The sequence below is a fragment of the Lampetra planeri genome, chromosome 27 (genome assembly GCF_965212315.1).
Source record: "Lampetra planeri chromosome 27, kcLamPlan1.2.h2, whole genome shotgun sequence".
NCBI lineage: Eukaryota > Metazoa > Chordata > Hyperoartia > Petromyzontiformes > Petromyzontidae > Lampetra > Lampetra planeri.
In genome coordinates this window covers 7757316-7780298 of record NC_136133.1, presented here as the reverse complement: position 1 = coordinate 7780298, position 22983 = coordinate 7757316, and the positions used below count along the sequence as shown (strand labels likewise).

General features: G+C 53.1%; 1 protein-coding gene and 1 long non-coding RNA gene across 2 annotated transcripts in view; both read right to left on the bottom strand.

Annotated features, from left to right (window-relative positions):
* LOC144728102 (uncharacterized) overlaps window positions 1–22983 on the bottom strand; it is a 149337-nt gene that overhangs the window by 39405 nt on the left and 86949 nt on the right. The window lies entirely within an intron of this gene.
* Window positions 163–22712, bottom strand: LOC144728097 (ras association domain-containing protein 2-like). The gene is given in 11 exon segments (XM_078607385.1): window positions 163–607; window positions 10554–10651; window positions 11112–11233; window positions 13157–13208; window positions 13622–13723; window positions 16031–16105; window positions 16107–16255; window positions 16395–16450; window positions 17713–17861; window positions 21188–21266; window positions 22557–22712. Coding segments are annotated over 11 exon segments (1062 nt in total). The 5' UTR covers window positions 22667–22712; the 3' UTR covers window positions 163–537.

The following is a 22983-nucleotide window of genomic DNA, read 5'->3' as shown; positions in this document are numbered from 1 at the left end:
CACAGTCGGCGGAGGCATTCGTAAACCCACCGGCCCAAACTGCCATGCGATCTCATTGGACCCATCAGGTTCGGTCCAAAAAACCAAGCGGCCCATATTCGGGCTGCCGAATATGGGCCATAATGCCAACCGAGGGTGTAAATAAGCAAGCAAGCGGACACATTCGAAGTAATAAAATATTTTAAGAAAAAACAATATACGCATGTGTGTTTTTACTCTCATAAAATGTGGCCAATTCGCCAAACACAGACCGACCCACCGGCCCTCTGAACGGACCGGCACACCGGGGACTGCCCAATGGCCTGTGTCCACTCACACCAGGGACCCAGGAGGTCAACCCTCATCAACCTTGACCTCTGAGAGGGTGGTCAATTCCCAGGGGATCAATATGTCCCTGGGGTGGTGATTCGTGACTCGTAAGCATCGCCTCAGAGTGAGAAGAGGCATACTGGTTGTGGTGTGCCGGGTGCGGGATTAGTTTCTGGAGCTCGGCCCTGGGCAGCTCCGGTTGAAGCCCAGAGGGACCGCAGTGAAGCCTCACACAGACGTCTCCATGCGTCTGATGGAGCTCATCTTCCTCCGGATAGAGGAGCGGAACCCGCGGTACCTGACGAGGGCACAGCGATAATCACACTCACCTACACACTCACCTGTACACTCACCTACACACTCACCTGTACACTCACCTACACACTCACCTGTACACTCACCTACACACATACACACTCACCTCCACACCAATACACTCACCTACACACTCACCTACACACTCACCTACATACACACTCACCTACACACCAACACACTCACCTGCACACTTGAAGTATTGGAAAATGACGGCAGGAAACTCCTTGACGGGAACACCCTTCTTTTATTAAATCTTGACTTGTAACGATACAACGCGTGGCCTCTCTTCTTCACAATGCGGTCACCATACAACGGTACAACTCGTGACCTCTTCTCTCCGCCCTACGCTTCTCTTGACTCTCTTAGATTCTGTGCTGCTGGCTCTCTGTGCCTCGTGTAGACTCCGCGCCTCGGCTACACTCTTCTCTCGTCTCGTGTAGACTCTGCGCCTCTGCTACACTCTCCACTCGCCTCGTGTAGACTTTGCATCTCTCTCTGGCTACACCGTATGCATACTCGGCTCGTGTAGACCTTTCTCTCTCTCTGGCTACACCGTATGCATACTCGGCTCGTGTAGACCTTTCTCTCTCTCTGGCTACACACTATACATTACTCAGCTCGTGTAGACCGTTCTCTCTCTCTGGCTACACACTATACATTACTCAGCTCGTGTAGACCGTTCTCTCTCTCTGGCTACACACTTATACCTTACTCTCCTCTACTCTCCATTACTCTCCTCTCCTCTCCATTACTCTCCTCTCCTCTCCATTACTCTCCTCTCCGGGCTCTATCTCTGCACCTTCGTCTTCATTCTTAGATGGTTCCACTTCTGCCCTCTACTCCTCTGTGCATCATCTTATATATCTCTTCCTCCCGGGAGACGGAGCGGATGCGGACCTCAACGTTGGCACCGCTCCTCAGTTACCCAATCACCACGCGCTATCTCTACGATCCGTTTCCGCCCAGCGCGTGTTTCCACTCCTCGACCAATCACACCGCGCTGCCACCCGATCACTCCCTCTCAGCGCGTCACCGGCACACAGCCAATCAGCAGCACTACCCCCACCCGCGCACTGACGCCTGCTCCTCCCCGTCAGCGCGCGTCACCACACACACACGTACATACGCGCTGGCACATGACGTACACACCCAGCGCGTATCACCACTACATCACCCCCTCCCACATAGCTCGCAGCCGGCCCGGCTGCTAACAACAACCAACCGCTACGATAAGATGACAACCAACCAAAAAAAAAAACCCCGTAACCCCCCAGTGTGCCCCGTAACATAACAACAAGAACAACAACAACAAGAACAACTATGTACAAATTGACAACGAACACGAAAAGTCAACAACAACACAATACAAGCAAATTCCAGAAAACGAACGCACCCCGCGCCCCTGCGACTACACGCAGTGACGAGGCGCACCAACAGCCCCGACTCCTCACGAGGCGGGTCGCGCAAAGTAGCACGACTTGGCGCGAGTCCGTCTGGCTGGTCCGTCGTATGGGGCGGGACACTGACGACCGTCCGACGGTTCCGGCTGCTCCAGACGGCGCGGAACGGGCCTGAAAGGGCCGGCCCCGCCGCGGAGATCCGGCCGCCGGTGGTCGGCAGCTGTCAGATCCGAGACACCTGGGAGCAGATCAGGCGAAAATACGCGTGGATCAGGCAGAGACATTTCCCCCTGTGGGTCGCCGGTCACGTCACACGCTCGGCCATGACGACACAAGGGGAGGCCATATGGAGGCGAGAACGGTTTCAGTCGGGAGGGGTGAACGTACCAACGGCGCTTTCCCCACTTTATCTGAACGCACTGGGGTCGTGCAACGCGCACGACCTCCACGGGTCCCCTCCACGGTCTCAACAATTTAGGCGACGTAGCCAAGGGTGCCTGAGGGCAATGCAGCCAGGCCCTGTCACCTGGTTTCCAATCGTGCCCGGACACCTTCCGTGCCCGCAACCGTTCATTAGCAATTTGGCGAGCCCGCGAATTAAGCCGTGCGGCCTCCCTCGCCTCTGTCAGCTTGTGAATATTAAACTTAATATGTTCTGCCAATTTAGAATTAGTTCGTGGAGCGGACAGGCCAAGTTGCGTTTCCATTGGCGGGTCAGCTTCCCGACCGTACATCAAATAGAATGGGGAAAACCCCGTAGCTGCATGGGGGGCCATTCTATACGCGGCAAGGACCCCCGGGACCTGCAGGTCCCAATCTACATGTGCCTCGTACACATGCTGGCACAGCATGGAAGTCAAAGTTTTGTGGAGTCTCTCCACCATCCCGTCTGTCTGCGGGTGGTACGGGGAGGTACGCACCTTCTTGGTACCCAACAGATCGCACACCTCTTGCAACAATTTACTCGAAAATTTTTTACCTTGGTCGGTCAGCAGGCGTTCGGGAGCCCCCTTGTCCAGGACATAGCCCTGGACGAAGGCGTCCGTCACAGCCGCTGCCGACTGGTTAGCGAGAGGCCACGCCATAGGCCATCGGGTAAAGTATTCGACCCCCACTAACAAATATTTATTCCCTCTCGGCGTGACTGGGAAGGGCCCCAAAATATCGAGTGCAACGAGCTCGTTAGTACGCGAAACCTGAATAGATTGCAACGGTGGATTAGCTGCCACGGGCGGTGGTTTACGCCTGGCGCACTCAACGCACCCCTTCAGAATATTTACCACATCACTTCCCATTCCCGGCCAGTAATAGTCACGCTGAAGCAGGGCAAGCGTCTTGTTAACTCCCAAATGCAAGAGGCGTTCGTGTGCCGCCAAGACAACCCTCCCCCTTACAGCGGAAGGCACCACGAGTGCGTTCCGCCGGGACAAACTGTCCCATCTCAATAACATGCCCTGCTTAAGTACATAGGAGCCGGTACGCTCCTGGTCCCCCTCGGGACCCCCAACCTTGCGGCGCAATGCTAGCAGCGAGCTGTCCGCCATCTGGAGACGGCCCCATTCGCTGAGCGACAACGAGAGCAGCGAGTCCCGACCCTGAGAGGCAGTGGAATCATCCACGATCGGTGCGCCCGCTGTCGCAGCCAGTGCCCCCATCTCCCCCGCAAGCGTCGGTTTACAGCGCGCCGATCCCGACAAACACACGCATTCATCACAAGGCAACAACCGCGACAAGCAATCGGCATTTGTGTGTCGCAACCCCTTACGGTACGTAGTCGTAAACTGATAGTCCTGGAGGACTTCCAACCACCGCGACAACTGGCCCGAGGGTTGGGCGACCCTCAATGAATACTGTAGCGCCGCGTGGTCCGTTCGGACCGTAAAGTGACGACCATAGAGATATGGCCTAAACTGCTGCACAAAAAAGACAATGGCAAGCAGCTCGCGACGGGTGACGCAGTAGCGCTGCTCCGCCGGAGACAACACCCTACTACCGTAGGCGACAACTCTTTCGACACCCCCAACGACTTGGGATAGCACCCCCCCAATGCCCGTGTTGCTAGCATCCGTGTCCAGCAAAAAGGGCCTCGCAAAATCGGGATAACACAAGGGTGGGGCACCCACCAAGGCGTCCCGGAGGGAGCGAAACGCGGCCTCCTCCTCCGGTCCCCATTTGAACTTCACTCCCTTCGCCGTTAGAGCGTGCAAGGGTTTTGCAATAGTGGCGAAGTGCTCAACGAACCGCCGATAATAAGAAGCAAACCCGATGAAACTACGCACGTCGGAAACGGACGTAGGTGTCGGCCACGAACCGACACAATCCGTCTTCGCGGGATCGGTGGAGATCCCCGAAGAATCGACAATGTGACCCAAGTATCTAACCGACTTCCGAAGGAGGTGACATTTGGCCGGTTTAAATTTCAGCTTAGCCGATCGCATTCGCAAGAACACCCCTCTCAATCGCTGGAGGTGTTCTTCAAACGTTTTACTGAAAACAATGACATCGTCCATATAAATCAAGCATGTATCCCACTGCAAGCCCGACAAAACCAACTCCATAAGTCGCTGAAACGTCGCTGGAGAGGAGTGAAGTCCCATGGGTAACCGGTTAAACTGGAACAGCCCCCCTGGAGTCCGAAATGCTGTCTTAGGTTTCGACTCTTCGTCGAGCGGCAACTGCCAAAACCCCGATAACAAATCAAGAGTCGAAAAATATTGCGCACCAGACAATGCATCGAGGGACTCATCCATCCTGGGGAGCGGATACGCGTCAGCCACAGAGATCTTATTCAGGCGACGGAAATCAACGCAGAATTGAAGGGACCCGTCCTGCTTCTTAACCAGCACAATAGGCGCTCCCCACGGGCTAGAGGAGGGCGAAATAATATCGGCTTCTAGCATTTCGTTAACAGCCGACTGAACATGTTCCTTCTCCACGGGACTCAGTCGGAAGGGATTTAGCTTGACCGGCGCCGCATCGCCCGTTTCAATGTGGTGGTGCAACAAATCCGTGCACCCAATGTCATACTCATGTTTACTGAACACATCAGAGAATTCTATGAGCAACTCGCGCAGCGCACCCAACTGCGCCGCCGACAAATCGTCCGAGGCGGCGCATAGCGAATGGACCCACTCAAGGTCTTCCCTTGGCTCAACGTTCCGCGCGGGGCTCGAGCCCACCTGCGCAACCAACCCATCATCCACAGGGACCCGCGCCGCGTGAGCCAGCACGGTGCCCTGTGGAATGACGGCTGGCCGCGACCCCGCGTTCAAAACCATCACAAACGGATCCCTGTCAGCCCGCACCAAAGTGTGAGCCACCGATAAATCAAGACCCCCGACAGCCTTGTTAGAAGGACCCAAAAGCATACTTTGTTCCGAAGCCTCCCTCACCCATGGTTTCCGCAACCGGAGGGGAATCAACATCTGTGAACCCGGGGGCACATGCACGGTCTGTGTCGCCACCGCTTGTATCGTAGCGCACGCCGTCCGAATGTCAGTAGGGCTCGTCAAAAATGCAATCCGGCGACCCGATGGCAGTTCAATGCATCGTTGATCGATAAGAATTTTAATGGGCATTTTAGCCAAAAAATCAGTGCCCAAAAGACACGGAACCGCCAAAGAAGACGAAACGAAAACGGGTCCCGACAATTTGATATTTCCAATGCAAATGGACGCCCTAATCTGACCGATAATGCCCAACGATCCCCCATTAGCGGCGTAAAATGGCACATCCACTGGAAGCAGCGGACGACATTGGACTGGGAGAATATCATAAATGAGGTCCGATATAATAGTTGCCGATGCCCCCGTGTCCACTAACACCCTAATCTCGACCCCATCAATAGATCCCGTAACAACGGACGAACCCGCCGAAGCAGCCACAATTCTATGCCCCAATTCCGCCCATTCAATGTCTCCCTGGTCCCGGCCGAACCCCCCTCGCCGAACCGAATCCCCGAACCTTAACCGGCCCTCCTCCGCCGCAACGCGGCGTCCCATGTGTGCCGAATAAACAGGCCGAGCGTGTGAGGTGCCGCGACTTGCCGGGGATTGTAGAGATGACTTGGGATCTCGGTCGTCGTCCAGCCGAGCTCCCATGGCGCGCTGCCGCGGAGCGCGGCACCCGGACGCCACATGGCCCCGGAGGCCGCAGTTATAGCACGTGACGAGGGTCGGAGTAGATCTTGGTTGCTCCGACTTTCGGCCCGATCGCAGAGGCGACCGAGCCCCCGGCCTCCAGTCCTCCGGTCGTCCCGTGGCGAACGCCTCCTCTCGTGGGCTGACGACTTGGGGTTCGGTGACCACCGAACCCGGGGCTGCGACGACAGCAGCGTTGCAACCAACGCCTTGTTTCCGTTGTAGGGCCTCGTGCGCTTGAATACTCGTGGCGACTCTCAAAGAAGAAATATCAATCTCGTCAGCTGTGTTGATAGGGACCCCCAGGTCCTGCGCCAACTTAAGCAGCTGCTCCAAAACCATCGCGTCTTGGCCCTCCTCGTCCATCCGAGGGAACGCAGCATCAGCAAGAGCCAGCAACGCCGTGCGATAGGCCAGCGCGGTCTCCGTGGCCGCTTTCCGTCTTGCGTAGAAATGATGGCGGCACGCCGAGGGAGGTCCGTAGACCCTGGCCAACAAACCCAGCGCATCCTTCAGCGTGGAGCGGTCCGACTTCCGTGCAGACCTGAAGGCCGCGAGCGCGTCGTCGTCCAGCAGGGCAGGCAACGCCCGCAGCGCCGTAGCATCGGACCACGCTGACATCTCTTGATGCGCCAAAAACCTTCGCTGAAATTTGCCCCAGTCTCCGCCTTCCGCCTTGAAGGCTGACAACGTGGGCAGACGCTGCTGAAAAATGAAGTCATCCGCCTCGTGGTTCCTCTCCGCTTCTCCGTCGGTGTGTAAGATGGCGGCTCCAGCGGCAGACGTAAAATGGCGGACCCCCTCGCGCGCTGATGACGTCGATGCGCGCGCTTGGGAACCCACCACCACGTGGCGCTCGCCGTTCCCGCCAAAAGTAGGCCCAGGCGCAATGGCGGGAATCCCCCATTCGTTTTGGCGGGAATCTGCGGGGCGACCTTGTAAAATGTCCCCCACCGTCCCCGCTTCTCCCGACGAGCTGATCTCCGCCAAGATGGACGCGGCGGCGAGCAGCAGCTCCGCCAGTCGGGAGTGCGCCTCACGAAGCACGGCCTCGGTCCCCGGTCGCTCGGCCGGCGCCGTCGACGGATCCTGTAGCGTGGGCAAGTCTTCCTCCTCGCCCCCCGCCACCAGCGGCCCCGAGTCGTCCAGGTTTTCCTCGCGGTCAATCCCGTGGGTCCTACGGGTCTTCCTTGTCTCCATGCTTGGAAGCCCGTTTCACTTCTGACGCCAGATGAAGTATTGGAAAATGACGGCAGGAAACTCCTTGACGGGAACACCCTTCTTTTATTAAATCTTGACTTGTAACGATACAACGCGTGGCCTCTCTTCTTCACAATGCGGTCACCATACAACGGTACAACTCGTGACCTCTTCTCTCCGCCCTACGCTTCTCTTGACTCTCTTAGATTCTGTGCTGCTGGCTCTCTGTGCCTCGTGTAGACTCCGCGCCTCGGCTACACTCTTCTCTCGTCTCGTGTAGACTCTGCGCCTCTGCTACACTCTCCACTCGCCTCGTGTAGACTTTGCATCTCTCTCTGGCTACACCGTATGCATACTCGGCTCGTGTAGACCTTTCTCTCTCTCTGGCTACACCGTATGCATACTCGGCTCGTGTAGACCTTTCTCTCTCTCTGGCTACACACTATACATTACTCAGCTCGTGTAGACCGTTCTCTCTCTCTGGCTACACACTATACATTACTCAGCTCGTGTAGACCGTTCTCTCTCTCTGGCTACACACTTATACCTTACTCTCCTCTACTCTCCATTACTCTCCTCTCCTCTCCATTACTCTCCTCTCCTCTCCATTACTCTCCTCTCCGGGCTCTATCTCTGCACCTTCGTCTTCATTCTTAGATGGTTCCACTTCTGCCCTCTACTCCTCTGTGCATCATCTTATATATCTCTTCCTCCCGGGAGACGGAGCGGATGCGGACCTCAACGTCGGCACCGCTCCTCAGTTACCCAATCACCACGCGCTATCTCTACGATCCGTTTCCGCCCAGCGCGTGTTTCCACTCCTCGACCAATCACACCGCGCTGCCACCCGATCACTCCCTCTCAGCGCGTCACCGGCACACAGCCAATCAGCAGCACTACCCCCACCCGCGCACTGACGCCTGCTCCTCCCCGTCAGCGCGCGTCACCACACACACACGTACATACGCGCTGGCACATGACGTACACACCCAGCGCGTATCACCACTACACACTCACCAATACACTCACCTGCACACTCACCTGTACACTCACCTACACACTCACCAACACACTCACCTACACACATACACACTCACCTACACACTCACCTACACACTCACCAATACAATCACCTACACACTCACCTACACACTCACCTACATACACACATACACACTCACCTACACACTCACCTACACACATACACACTCACCTACACACTCACCTACAAACACACTCACCTACACACCAATACACTCACCTACACACTCACCTACATACTCACCTACACACTCACCTACACACTCACCTACATACACACATACACACTCACCTACACACTCACATACACACATACACACTCACCTACACACTCACCTACAAACACACTCACCTACACACCAATACACTCACCTACACACTCACCAATACACTCACCTACACACTCACCTACACACTCACCTACACACTCACCTGCAAACTCACCTACACACTCACCTACACACTCACCTACATACACACTCACCTACACTCCAATACACTCACCTACATACTCACCTACACACCAATACACTCACCTACACACTCACCTACACACTCACCTGCACACTCACCTACACACTCACCTACACACCAATACACTCACCTACACACTCACCTACACACTCACCTGCATACTCACCTACACACTCACCTGCACACTCACCTACACGCTCACCTACACACTCACCAATACCCTCACCTACACACTCACCTGCACACTCACCTACACACTCACCTACACACTCACCTACACACTCACCTGTACACTCACCTACACACTCACCTACACACTCACCTGTACACTCACCTACACACTCACCTACACACTCAGCTACACACTCACCTACACACTCACCTGTACACTCACCTGTACACTCACCTACACACTAACCCGTACACTCACCTACACACTCACCTACACACTTACCTACATGCTCACCTCCACACCAATACACTCACCTACACACTCACCAATACCTACACACGCAACTACACACTCACCAATACCCTCACCTACACACTCACCTGCACACTCACCTGTACACTCACCTACACACTCACCTACACACTCACCAATACACTCACCTACACACTCACCTGTACACTCACCTACACACTCACCTACACACTCACCTGTACACTCACCTGTACACTCACTTACACACTCACCTACACACTCACCTACACACTCACCTACTCACTCACCTACACACTCACCTACTCACTCACCTACACACTCACCCACACACTAACCCGTACACTCACCTACACACTCACCTACACACTCACCTACATGCTCACCTCCACACCAATACACTCACCTACACACTCACCAATACCTACACACGCAACTACACACTCACCAATACCCTCACCTACACACTCACCTGCACACTCACCTGTACACTCACCTACACACTCACCTACACACTCACCAATACACTCACCTACACACTCACTTGTACACTCACCTACACACTCACCTAACCACTCATCTACACACTCACCTACACACTCACCTGCACACTCACCTGTACACTCACCTACACACTCACCTACACACTCACCTACACACTCACCTGTACACTCACCTACACACTCACCTACACACTCATCTACACACTCACCTACACACTCACCTGTACACTCACCTGTACACTCACCTACACACTCACCTACACACTCACCTACACACTCACCTACTCACTCACCTACACACTCACCCACACACTAACCCGTACACTCACCTACACACTCACCTACACACTCACCTACATGCTCACCTCCACACCAATACACTCACCTACACACTCACCAATACCTACACACGCAACTACACACTCACCAATACCCTCACCTACACACTCACCTACACACTCACCTGTACACTCACCTACACACTCACCTACACACTCACCTACACACTCACCTACTCACTCACCTACACACTCACCCACACACTAACCCGTACACTCACCTACACACTCACCTACATGCTCACCTCCACACCAATACACTCACCTACACACTCACCAATACCTACACACGCCACTACACACTCACCCAAACACAAAGGTCCCCCGTATAGCCTCAACAGACTATTGGGGAAAGTGCACACCCCGCGTGCTCACTCCCAACTCCTCACCGTTGCCTGACCCGCTCCACCGCCTCCTCCTCCTCCTTCTCCAGCCGCTGAACCAGCACGAGGAGCAGAGGCAAGTCCAGGCCCAGGAACTGGGCCTCCTACAGGGCGCCGCACCGCACCGTACACCACGGTCACCACACCGCACCAGAGTCACCACACCAGTCACCGCACCAGAGTCACCACACCAGTCACCGCACCAGAGTCACCGCACCGCACCAGAGTCACCGCATCACACCAGGGGCACCACGCCGCCGTAGCGCCGCACCCCCCGGGGAGACTGCAGCGTTCACCTGGCGAGTGACGTCACGGCGGGTGACCGCTCACCTGGTGCGTGACGTCACGGCGAGTGACGTCACGGCGGGTGACCGCTCACCTGGTGGGTGACGTCACACCGGGTGACCGCTCACCTGGTGGGTGACGTCACGGCGAGTGGCCGCTCACCTGGTGCGTGATGTCACGGCGCGTGACGTCACGGCGGGTGACCGCTCACCTGGTGGGTGACGTCACGGTGGGTGACGGCTCACCTGGTGCGTGACGTCACGGTGGGTGACGGCTCACCTGGTGCGTGACGTCACGGTGGGTGACGGCCTCCACGATGAGGATGCGCGCCACGCGCTCGTCCGGCCCCTGCAGCAGCCGCACCAGGAGGGGGCGCTCCGAGGGAGACAAGCGCCGGCGCTCTGCAGTACGCAGGCAGTACGCATACAGTACACAGGCAGTACACACACACAGTACACACACACAGTACACACACACAGTACACACAGTACACAGGCAGTACACACAGTACAGTACACAGGCAGTACACAGGCAGTACACACACACAGTACACACACAGTACACACACAGTACACACACACAGTACACACAGTACACACACAGTACACACAGTACACACACACAGTACACAGGCAGTACACACACACAGTACACACACAGTACACACAGTACACACACAGTACACACACACAGTACACACACACAGTACACACAGTACACACACAGTACACACAGTACACACACACAGTACACAGGCAGTACACACACACAGTACACACACAGTACACAGGCAGTACACACACAGTACACAGGCAGTACACACACAGTACACACAGTACACAGGCAGTACACACACAGTACACAGGCAGTATACACACAGTATACAGGCAGTACACAGGCAGTACACACACAGTACACAGACAGTACACAGGCAGTACACACAGTACACAGACAGTACACACACAGTACACACAGTATACACAGTATACACACAGTACACAGGTAGTACACACAGTATACACGCAGTATACACACACAGTACACACAGAGTACACACACAGTACACAGGCAGTACACACACAGTACACACACACACAGTACACAGTACACACACAGTACACACAGAGTACACACACACAGTAACACAGTACGCACAGTACACAGAGTACACACACAGTACACAGGCAGTACACACACAGTACACACACAGTACACACACAGTACACACAGTACACACACAGTGTGTACAGTATACACAGGCAGTACATACACAGTACACACACAGTACACGCACAGTACAAACACACAGTACACACAGAGTACACACAGTATACACAGTATACACAGGCAGTACACACACAGTACACAGGCAGTACACACACACAGTACACACAGTACACACAGTACACACACAGTACACACACACACAGCACACACAGTACACACAGTACACTCACAGCACACACACAGCACACACACAGTACACACACAGTACACACAGTACACACACAGTATACATGCACGACACAGTACACAGGCAGTACACAGACACAGTACACATATAATACACACTGTACACACGCAGTACACAGGCAGTACACATGTAGCAGTAAGTACACACAGCACGCAGTGTTGCGTTGTGCAGTTGTCGCTGTTGTGGTTATTGCTGTGGTTGTTATTGATGTCATTGTTTTTGTTGTTGTGGTTGCTGTGGTTGTTGTGGTTGTTGTGGTGGTGGTAATTTGTGTGAATAGTGTGTTTGGTGCGTATGTTGTGGTTGTGTTTGTTGTGTATGTAATTGTGCTCATGTTATGTTGTTGTGTATATTGTTGTTGTGGTGGCTCTGGTGGTTGTGGTGGTTATGGTGGTTGTGGTAGTGATGGTTGTGGTGGTTGTTGTGGTGGTTGTGGTGGTTGTTGTGGTGGGGGTTGTGGTTGTGGTGATTGTTGTGGTGGGGATTGTGGTTGTGGTGGTTGTTGTGGTGGTGGTTGTGGTTGTTGTGGTGGTGGTTGTGGTTGTTGTGGTGGTTGTTGTGGTGGGGGTTGTGGTTGTGGTGGTGGTTGTGGTGGTTGTGGATGTTACAGTTGTGGTGGTAGTTGTGATGGTTGTGGTGGTTGTGGTGGTTGTTGTGGTTGTGGTGGTTGTTATGGTGGTGGTTGTGGTGGTTGTTGTGGTGGTGGTGGTTGTTGTGGTGGGGATTGTGGTGGTTGTGGTGGTTGTGGTTGTTGTGGTGGGGGTTGTGGTGGTTGTTGTGGTGGTTGTGGTGGTTGTTGTGGTGGTTGTGGTGGTTGTTGTGGTGGTGGTTGTGGTTGTGAGTCCCGCACCTCCTGTGCTATGCTGCAGAATGAAGCAGAAGTCGTGTGCGGCGTTCTCAATCTGAGACGCAACCACAACAACCACAACAACCACAACCACACAGTGAGACACAGTGGTGGTGGTGATGGTGATGATGGTGGTGGTGATGGTTGTGGTGATGATGGTGGTGGTGACGATGATAACAGTGGTGATGGTGGTGGTGATGGTGGTGATGGCGGTGGTGATGGTGGTGATGGCGGTGGTGACGGTGGTGATGGCGGTGATGGGTGGTGATGGTGGTGACAGTGGTGATGGTGGTGGTGTGATGGCGGTGATGGTGGTGATGGTGGTGATGGTGGTGACGGTGGTGATGGTAGTGTGATGGTGGTGACGGTGGTGACGGTGGTGATGGTGGTGATGGTGGTGACGGTGGTAATAGTGGTGCTGGTGGTGCTGGTGGTGCTGGTGGTGATGGTCACGTGGTGCCAACTCACTCGGAATTTCTGCAGCAGCAGCAGCATCACGTGGTCGCTCGTGAGGTGGCCGCTGATCACCACGTTGGTGACGCAGCCAAACTCGGGCGTGAACACCGCCGTCTGCACACGGACACAGGCAAAGCTCCCCCATGTAGCCTTCACCACACTCGAGGGGGAAGTGCTGCCAGCCAGCGGCAGCTCCAACGAAGGTCGGCACCGCACGCGACGGGGTGAATGGACAGTGCTCTACCATCAACATCATCAACATCATCAGCATCATCAGCATCATCAGCATCATCAACATCATGAACATCATCAGCATCATCACCATCATCACCATCAACATCATCAGCATCATCAGCATCATCAGCATCAACATCATCAGCATCATCAACATCATCAGCATCATCACCATCAACATCATCAGCATCATCACCATCATCAGCATCATCAGCATCATCACCACCATCACCATCATCACCATCAACATCATCACCATCATCACCATCATCACCATCAACATCACCAACATCACCATCAACATCATCATCAACATCATCAACATCATGAACATCATCAGCATCATCACCATCATCACCATCAACATCATCAGCATCATCAGCATCATCATCATCAACATCATCGCCATCAACACCATCATCACCACCACCACCACCATCAGCATCATCACCATCAACATCATCAACATCATCAGCATCATCAGCATCATCATCACCATCATCACCATCAACATCATCAACATCAATACCATCACCACCATCAACATCATCAGCATCATCAGCATCATCACCATCATCACCATCATCAATATCATCATCATCAACATCATCAACATCATCAGCATCACCACCACCATCATCACCACCATCAGCATCAACATCATCACCACCATCAACATCACCACCATCACCACCACCATCAACATCATCACCATCACCACCATCATCACCACCACCATCATCAACATCACCAACAAAGATCCCCCGTATAGCCTGTAAAAAACTGTAGGGGCAAGTGCTGTTTGCGAGCACCTATGAAGGCCTGCACTGTGGCACACGAGGGGGTTAGTGGCAAACACCACGCAGGACCGCCTTTGTCTCCCCTGTGGCGATGTTTACACACCGCACCAGATACTCATTTGAGGCTGAGTCGACCTAGGGGTGGCCCAGAACCGATTCAGATAATCGTCACTGGTGTTGGGCATAAACGCCTTAACCGTAGCACCTCCAATTAGCGCGGTCGGCTACGTACGGTGCAAAAGAAATTCAACAATATTTATTCCATATTTATTCGACTATTTATTGTTTAGGAATGTTTTTGTACGTTTTTTTACGTGTTTAGTTCATTCATTTTATGTTGAGTTTATTTGGCGTGCGGCACTGTACTGTGACGGGTCTATTTTTGGTGGCCGTGTACCTAACCCCATTATTAGTTAGTAACAAGGCTCAGGTATTGAATATCGCGGTTTTGGCTTTCACGACACTTTCCAAGAAGGTAACCATCACAATCAACATCACAATCAACATCACCATCATCATCAACATCACCATCATCATCACCATCAACATCACCATCGACATCAACATCATCATCAACATCACCATCAACATCACCATCAACATCATCATCAACATCACCATCAACATCACCATCAACATCATCATCAACATCACCATCGACATCATCATCAACATCACCATCAACATCACCATCAACATCATCATCAACATCACCATCAACATCACCATCAACATCACCGTCAACATCACCGTCAACATCACCATCAAAAATCACCATCAACATCACCGTCAACATCACCATCAACATCACCGTCAACATCACCATCAAGATCATCATCACCATCAACATCACCATCAACATCACCATCAACATCACCATCACCATAAACATCACCATAAACATCACCATCAACATCACCATCACCATAAACATCACCATAAACATCACCATCAACATCACCATCAACATCACCATCAACATCACCATCACCATAAACATCACCATAAACATCACCATAAACATCATCATCAACATCAACATCATCAAGGGCTGGGGGTGGAACGACGTAACCATGGCGGGGGGGTACAGGGGGGCTGTGTGACGAGGTGGGGGGGGGCACAGGGGGGGCTGTGTGACGAGGTGGGGGGGGGCACAGGGGGGGGGGGGCACAGGGGGGGGGGGGCTGTGTGGCGAGGTGGGGGGGGGCACAGGGGGGGCTGTGTGACGAGGTGGGGGGGGGGCACAGGGGGGGGGGCTGTGTGACGAGGTGGGGGGGGGCACAGGGGGGGGGGCTGTGTGACGAGGTGGGGGGGGCACAGGTGGGTTCTGTGTGACGAGGTGGGAGAGTGGGGGGGGGGAGAGTGGGGGGGGGGAGCTGCCCCCCACCTGGTGGTCGTAGAAGTGCCCGTTGATGGACACTCTGTGCTCCTCCACCCCCGGTGACCCTGGGGGGCCCCCCCCCCCTCCTCCTCCGGCCCCCCTTCTGTCTGCGCAGGACCCCCGCGGCGTCGCTGCGGGTGCGTAGCAGGGCCCCGACATCCGCGTCAGGCCCTGGGTCAGGCACCCTGGGGGGCCCTGGGGGGGGCAAAGCTGCTGCTGCTGCTGCCACCTCTGAGTTGGGGGGGGGGGGCAGTTACGTGGAGTCAGCGCAGTGGTGAGTGTGGTGAGTGAGTGGTGAGTGAGTGGTGAGTGAGTGGTGAGTGTAGTGAGTGTGGTAAAAGTGAGGAGAGTGCGGTGGCGAGTGTGGTACCTGGAGTTTCTCCCACCGTGTTGAGATCTGAGAACCCATCCCAGCGAACCATGCCTCTGTCAACCACAACAACAACCGCATCAATACAATTATATTTTAAAAAAACTTTTTTAAAAACACGCTTTATTGAAATGTACCGTACTAGTAATGGAAGAACTCCACGACTCCAGGAAGTGGCCCCGAAGCTTGCCACAACGTAAGGGGGCCGTGGTGATTTACAGCCAACGTCAGTTGGCCGTGGGCAATTAGACCCAAGGAGAAACATAACATGCAAAAAAATACGTTTAAAGATATATATTTTATTTGTAATGATAGAATATAGTATTGTCGTCAGTATGACATAAGTATACCAAGTTTGCAGGCGACACCACATTGGGAAGTGGGTTAAAATTGAGTTACAAGATTTGAGGATACTACAGAGTGAGTTAATAAAAAGCGTGTAAAAACCACAACCACAACCACTACAACATCAACAACCACAACCACTACCACAACCACTACTACATCAACAACCACTAACAAGTTACTACCACCGCCACAACCACAACCACTAACACAACCACCACAACATCAATAACCACAACCACTAACACAGCCACAACCACAACCACAGCCACTAACACAACCACTACCACAACTACTGCCACAGCCACTAACACAACCACCACAACATGAACAACCACTACCACAGCCACTAACACAACCACTAACACAACCACTACAACATCAACAACCACAACCACTACCACAGCCACTACAACATCAACAACCACAGCCACAACCACAGGCACTAACACAGCCACTAACACAACCACTACTACAGCCACTAACACAACCACTACAACATCAACTAACACAACCACTACTACAGCCACTAACACAACCACTACAACATCAACTAACACAACCACTAACACAGCCACTAACACAACCACTACAACATCAACTAACACAACCACTAACACAGCCACTACTACAGCCACAACCACAACCACAGCCACTAACACAGCCACTACTACAGCCACAACCACAACCACTACCACAGCCACTAACACAGCCACTACTACAGCCACTACCACAACCACTACCACAACCACTACAACATCAACAAACACAGCTATTAACAAAGTCACTACCACAGTCACTACCACTACCACAGCCACTACTACAGCCACAACCACAACCACTACCACAGCCACGGCCACCACTGCCCGGCTTCCACAACCGTCACCGCGCGACGTCACCGCCGCTGGCCGCGTCACGACGTCGCTTTGTGACGTCACGGTGCTGTGGGTGCCGGGCTGCGTTGTGACGTCACCTGCCGCCCTTGCTCATCCCAGAATTCGCGGCAGGAGGAAGTGAGAGCCACGTGGGCGAGCGCAGGTCGTCGCTCAGCTGCAGCCTGATTGGTCGCGTGAGTGCCCACGTGACTGCCAGGGCGCCCTGCACAAGCACGTGATCCCCATCCTGGGGGGAGGGTGGATGGGTGGATGTGTAGCACGTGAGTGTGTGTATGTGAGTGTGTGTGTATGTGAGTGTGTGTGTATGTGTATGTGTGTCTGTGAGTGTGTGAGTGTGTGTGAGTGTGTGTGAGTATGTGAGTGTGTGTGCACAGATGCCATATTTTCTGTCCGTCTGCTACAGCAGAGGTGTAGGGAATTCCAACAAGACCTACATCTCTGCTTTATTGACCTGGTCAAGGCCTATGATACCATCAGAAGGCCTGGACTCTGGGTTGTTCTTCGTGCTTTCGGAGTCCCTGACCCTCTGGTCACGATCGTTAAGGACCTTCATGATGGTGAGCGGGCCCGGGTAAAACTACGTGGCCGGGAGTCGGAGCCTTTCCCTGTACACCTTGGGGTGCGACAGGGATGTCCTCTGGCTCCCACATTATTTAACATCTATTTCGACTGCGTAGTTCGTGAAGCCTTCAATAGCTGTACCGGGGGAATTTCCATTTGGTACAGATATAATGGGAGGCTGATCGACGCCCGGGTGCGATCAAGGGATGGCTCCCTATTGGTCAACCACGTTATGTATGCCGATGATTTGGTAATAGCTGCTCATTCAGACGAGGAGTTGGAGACGCTGCTGCTGAGACTGGAGCGTGCCACTAAGAGGTGGGGCCTTACCATCAGCCCCACCAAAACTAAGCACCTGCCTGGGTATTTTGTACCATTGGACACTCCACCCCCACAACTCCCAATCGGTGATGGGGAAGTTGTGGAGAGAGTGGAGAGTTTCCCATACTTGGGCAGTGTGCTTATGACCGGCTCCAGTTTATCAGCAGAGGTCTCACTCCGAATCAGTCGAGCGGCAATATCTTTTCATCGGTTGCGTAACGCTGTGTGGAAGCTACCTGATCTGTCGCTCCGCACGAAGCTTCAGGTCTTCTCGGCCACGGTCATTCCCTCCCTTCTCTATGCTTGCGAAACGTGGACCCCCCTAATGGGGCATCTTCGCCGGTTGGAAACATTTAGGCTGGCCTGCCTACAATTCATCCTGGGTTTAACCAGGCTGGATTGTGTGAGGAGCTCACAAATCCTTGAAAAATCTGGGCAAAGTCCCATCGGTGAGCTCCTCCGGCAGGCAAGGCTGCGTTGGCTGGGTTATGTAGCCCGCATGCCCAGCCACCGCATGCCTAAACAGCTTTTGTTCGGCCGGATCGAGGGTGCTAAACGGGCGTGGCACGGGCTAGAGAAGAAATGGAGTGATGTGGTACAGGAGGACGTGGAGCTGAGTGGACTTGCCGATGACTGGTACCAGCGGTGTCAAGATCGGCCTCAGTGGAGGAGGCTCGTTGAAGGACGCTACTGGGCAGTTGGAGGCAGTCGCCCTCCAACAACAACGGAGGGCGGAGGAGCGACGCTCACAACAACGAGCGGAGTGCCGGGTGGCTAAAGCACAGCAAGTTGGTACAGTAGGGGGCACAGGTGGTGCATCAGCCAGTCATCTCGGTCATCTCGGTCAGTCGACCCGTGGCACCTGCTGGGTCTGCCCCGTGACCTCCTGCCAGCGGGCGTTCGACACTTCACGTGGCCTCAAGGTGCACTTGGTCTGGCACAAGCGTCGTGGTGACGTCACCGCCACTTAGTGGCGAATGGCGGTTGTTGTTGTTGTTGTTGTGAGTGTGTGAGTGTGTGTGTGAGTGAGTATGTGAGTGTGAGTATGTGAGTGTGAGTATGTGAGTGTGTGCGTGAGTGTGTGTGTGAGTGTGTGCGTGTGAGTGTGTGTGAGTGTGTGAGTATGTGAGTGTGAGTATGTGAGTGTGTGCGTGAGTGTGTGTGTGAGTGTGTGTGTGTGAGTGTGTGTGTATGTGAGTGTGAGTATGTGAATGTGTGTATGTGAGTGTGTGTGTGAGTGTGTGTATGCGAGTGTGAGTATGTGAGTGTGTACGTGAGTGTGTGTGTGAGTGTGTGTATGCGAGTGTGAGTATGTGAGTGTGTGTACGTGAGTGTGTGTGTGTGAGTGTGTGTATGCGAGTGTGAGTATGTGAGTGTGTGTATGCGAGTGTGTGTATGTGTGTATGTGAGTGTGTGTGTTGGCTGGGTCATGTTGCCCGCATGCCCAAGCAGCTTTTGTTTGGCCGGATAGAGGCGGGGGGTGCAAAACGGGCTAAGCGCAGGCTGGAGAAGCGATGGAGGTCACGCGTTACAGGAGGCTGTGGAGCTGATTGGATTTTCCGATGACCGGTACCAGCGGTATCAAGATTGACCTCTGTGGAGGAGCCTCGTGAAGGACGCTACTGGGCAGTTGGAGGCAGTCATCTTCCAGCAACAACGGAGGGTAGAGGAGTGAAGCTCACAACAACGAGTGGAGCGCTGGGCGGCTAAAAAACAGATTTAGTACGGTCAATTATTTCCATGGCACGTGGGTCTGTGCCGTGACCTCCTGTCAGTGAGCCTTCGACACTTCACGTGGCCTCAAGATGCACCTAGCCTGGCATAAGCGCCGTGGTGACGGCACCGCCACTTAGTGGCGAACGGTTGTTGGAATTGTGTCTACGTGTGTGTCTTTGTGTGTGCGTTTGTGTCTTTGTGTGTCTTTGTGTGTACGTGTGTGTCTTTGTGTGTACGTGTGTGTCTTTGTGTGTGCGTGTGTGTCTTTGTGTGTGCGTGTGTGTCTTTGTGTGTGCGTTTGTGTCTTTGTGTGTGCGTTTGTGTGTCTCTTTTTTACATTGCTTATGGCTATATTTTGGTGATTTCGAAAAGTTTTTTGGTTTGGCCTTGTTTGTTTGTTGTAGTACGGAGTTGGAATGATGGCTTTAATCTAAGTTGTCTTGTGGTTGTTGTTGTTTGACTTGCATCCCACTGGGATTTTTGCACGCAGCGTTGGTGTACGGTGCTTTTTTTCTGGAAGACTTTGCAGTTTTTTCCTGGATTTTTCTGTTTTTGCACATAGTCACTTTACGATGTTTTTTAGTTCATGTTTTTGTTTTTGGTTTGTTGCGGTTGCACCCGATTCAAGAGCCGAATGGCTCACAGGGCTATACCTAATACATGAAACTGAAACTGTGTGTGTGGGGAGCGGGAGTTTAGCGGTTATCGCTCTGCGCTAAAACCCAGCGACGCGAGTTCGATTCCCACTAACTGGCAACATCAGTGACGATTATCTGAACCGGTCATGGGCTTCCCCTAGGTCGACTTCGCCTCAAATTAGTACCTGGTGCGGTGTTGGCCACCCACCTCCTCGTGCCCTGTGCCGGCCTGAATCGGTGCTCGCTAACAGCACTTTCCACAACAGTTTGTTGAGGCTACAGGGGGGGTCTTTGTCTTTGTGTGGTGTAGGTGTACCACGTGACACGTCAGATGCAGCGCCTTGCGGTCCCCCAAGTAGAGGTTGTAGGTCTCAAGAGATCGCAGAAGCTCCTGCCTAGAGACATCAACATCATCACCATCATCATCACCATCATTAACATCATCATCAACATCATCAACATCAACATCATCATCAACATCATCACCATCACCATCATCATCACCATCATTAACATCATCATCAACATCAACATCATCATCAACATCACCATCAACATAATCAACATCACCATCAACATCACCAAGATCATCATCACCATCAACATCACCACCATCACCACCATCATCATCACCATCAACATCAACATCATCATCACCATCACCACCATCATCATCACCATCAACATCATCATCAACATCATCATCAACATCACCATCAACATCATCAACATCACCATCAACATCACCACCATCACCAAGATCATCAACATCATCATCACCACCATCATCATCACCATCAACATCATCATCAACATCATCATCAACATCACCATCAACATCATCAACATCACCAGCAACATCACTACCATCACCAAGATCATCAACATCATCATCACCACCATCATCATCACCATCAACATCATCATCACCATCAACATCATCATCAACATCAACATCATCAACATCATCAACATCACCACCATCACCAAGATCGTCAACATCAACATCACCACCATCAACATCACCATCAACATCACCATCAACATTATCATCAACATCATCAACATCACCACCATCATCATCACCATCAACATCATCATCATCATCAACATCACCACCATCATCATCACCATCAACATCATCATCAACATCACCATCAACATCACCACCATCACCAAGATCATCAACATCATCATCACCACCATCATCATCACCATCATCAACATCATCAACATCATCAACATCATCATCACCATCAACATCATCAACATCATCAACATCACCACCATCAACATCACCATCAACATCATCATCACCACCATCATCATCACCATCAACATCATCATCAACATCATCAACATCATCAACATCATCATCACCATCACCATCACCACCATCAACATCATCAACATCATCACCATCACCACCATCAACATCACCACCATCAACATCACCACCATCAACATCACCACCATCAACATCACCACCATCACCATCACCACCGTCATCATTAACATCACCACCATGAACATCATCATTGTCACCACCACCGTCAACATCACCTTCATCACCATCAACATCAGCAAAATTAACATCAAAGTCACCACCATCATCGGCAACATCACGACGACAATTACCATCACCACCATCGTGGTGATGCCATCACACCCCCCTCCCTCCTCACCTGCTGATGGTCTGCGTCTCGCTGACCGTCACGAGTCCTGGGGGGCCGTGACGAGCGGGCTGCCCCCCCCCACCTCCTCCTCGTGTCCTCCTGAGCGTCACCTCCTCCATGGCTCTTCAGGGCACTGCCCCCCCCCCCTACAAAAACAAGACAAAGATCCCCCGTGTAGCCTTAACAGACTTTTGGGGCAAGTGCTGTTAGCGAGCACCTATGAAGGCCGGCACGACACACGAGGGGATGGGTGGCCAGCACCACGTCCGGCCGCCTTTGTCTCCCCACACAGCACTCGATACTCATTTGAGGTTGAGTCGACCTAGGGGAGGCCGAGGACCGGTTCTCGGGAATCGTAGCGCAGCGCTCTCTGCCACACCCCACACACTTACAGGGCCCCCCACAACTGCAGCCCCCCTCCACACACACACAGGAA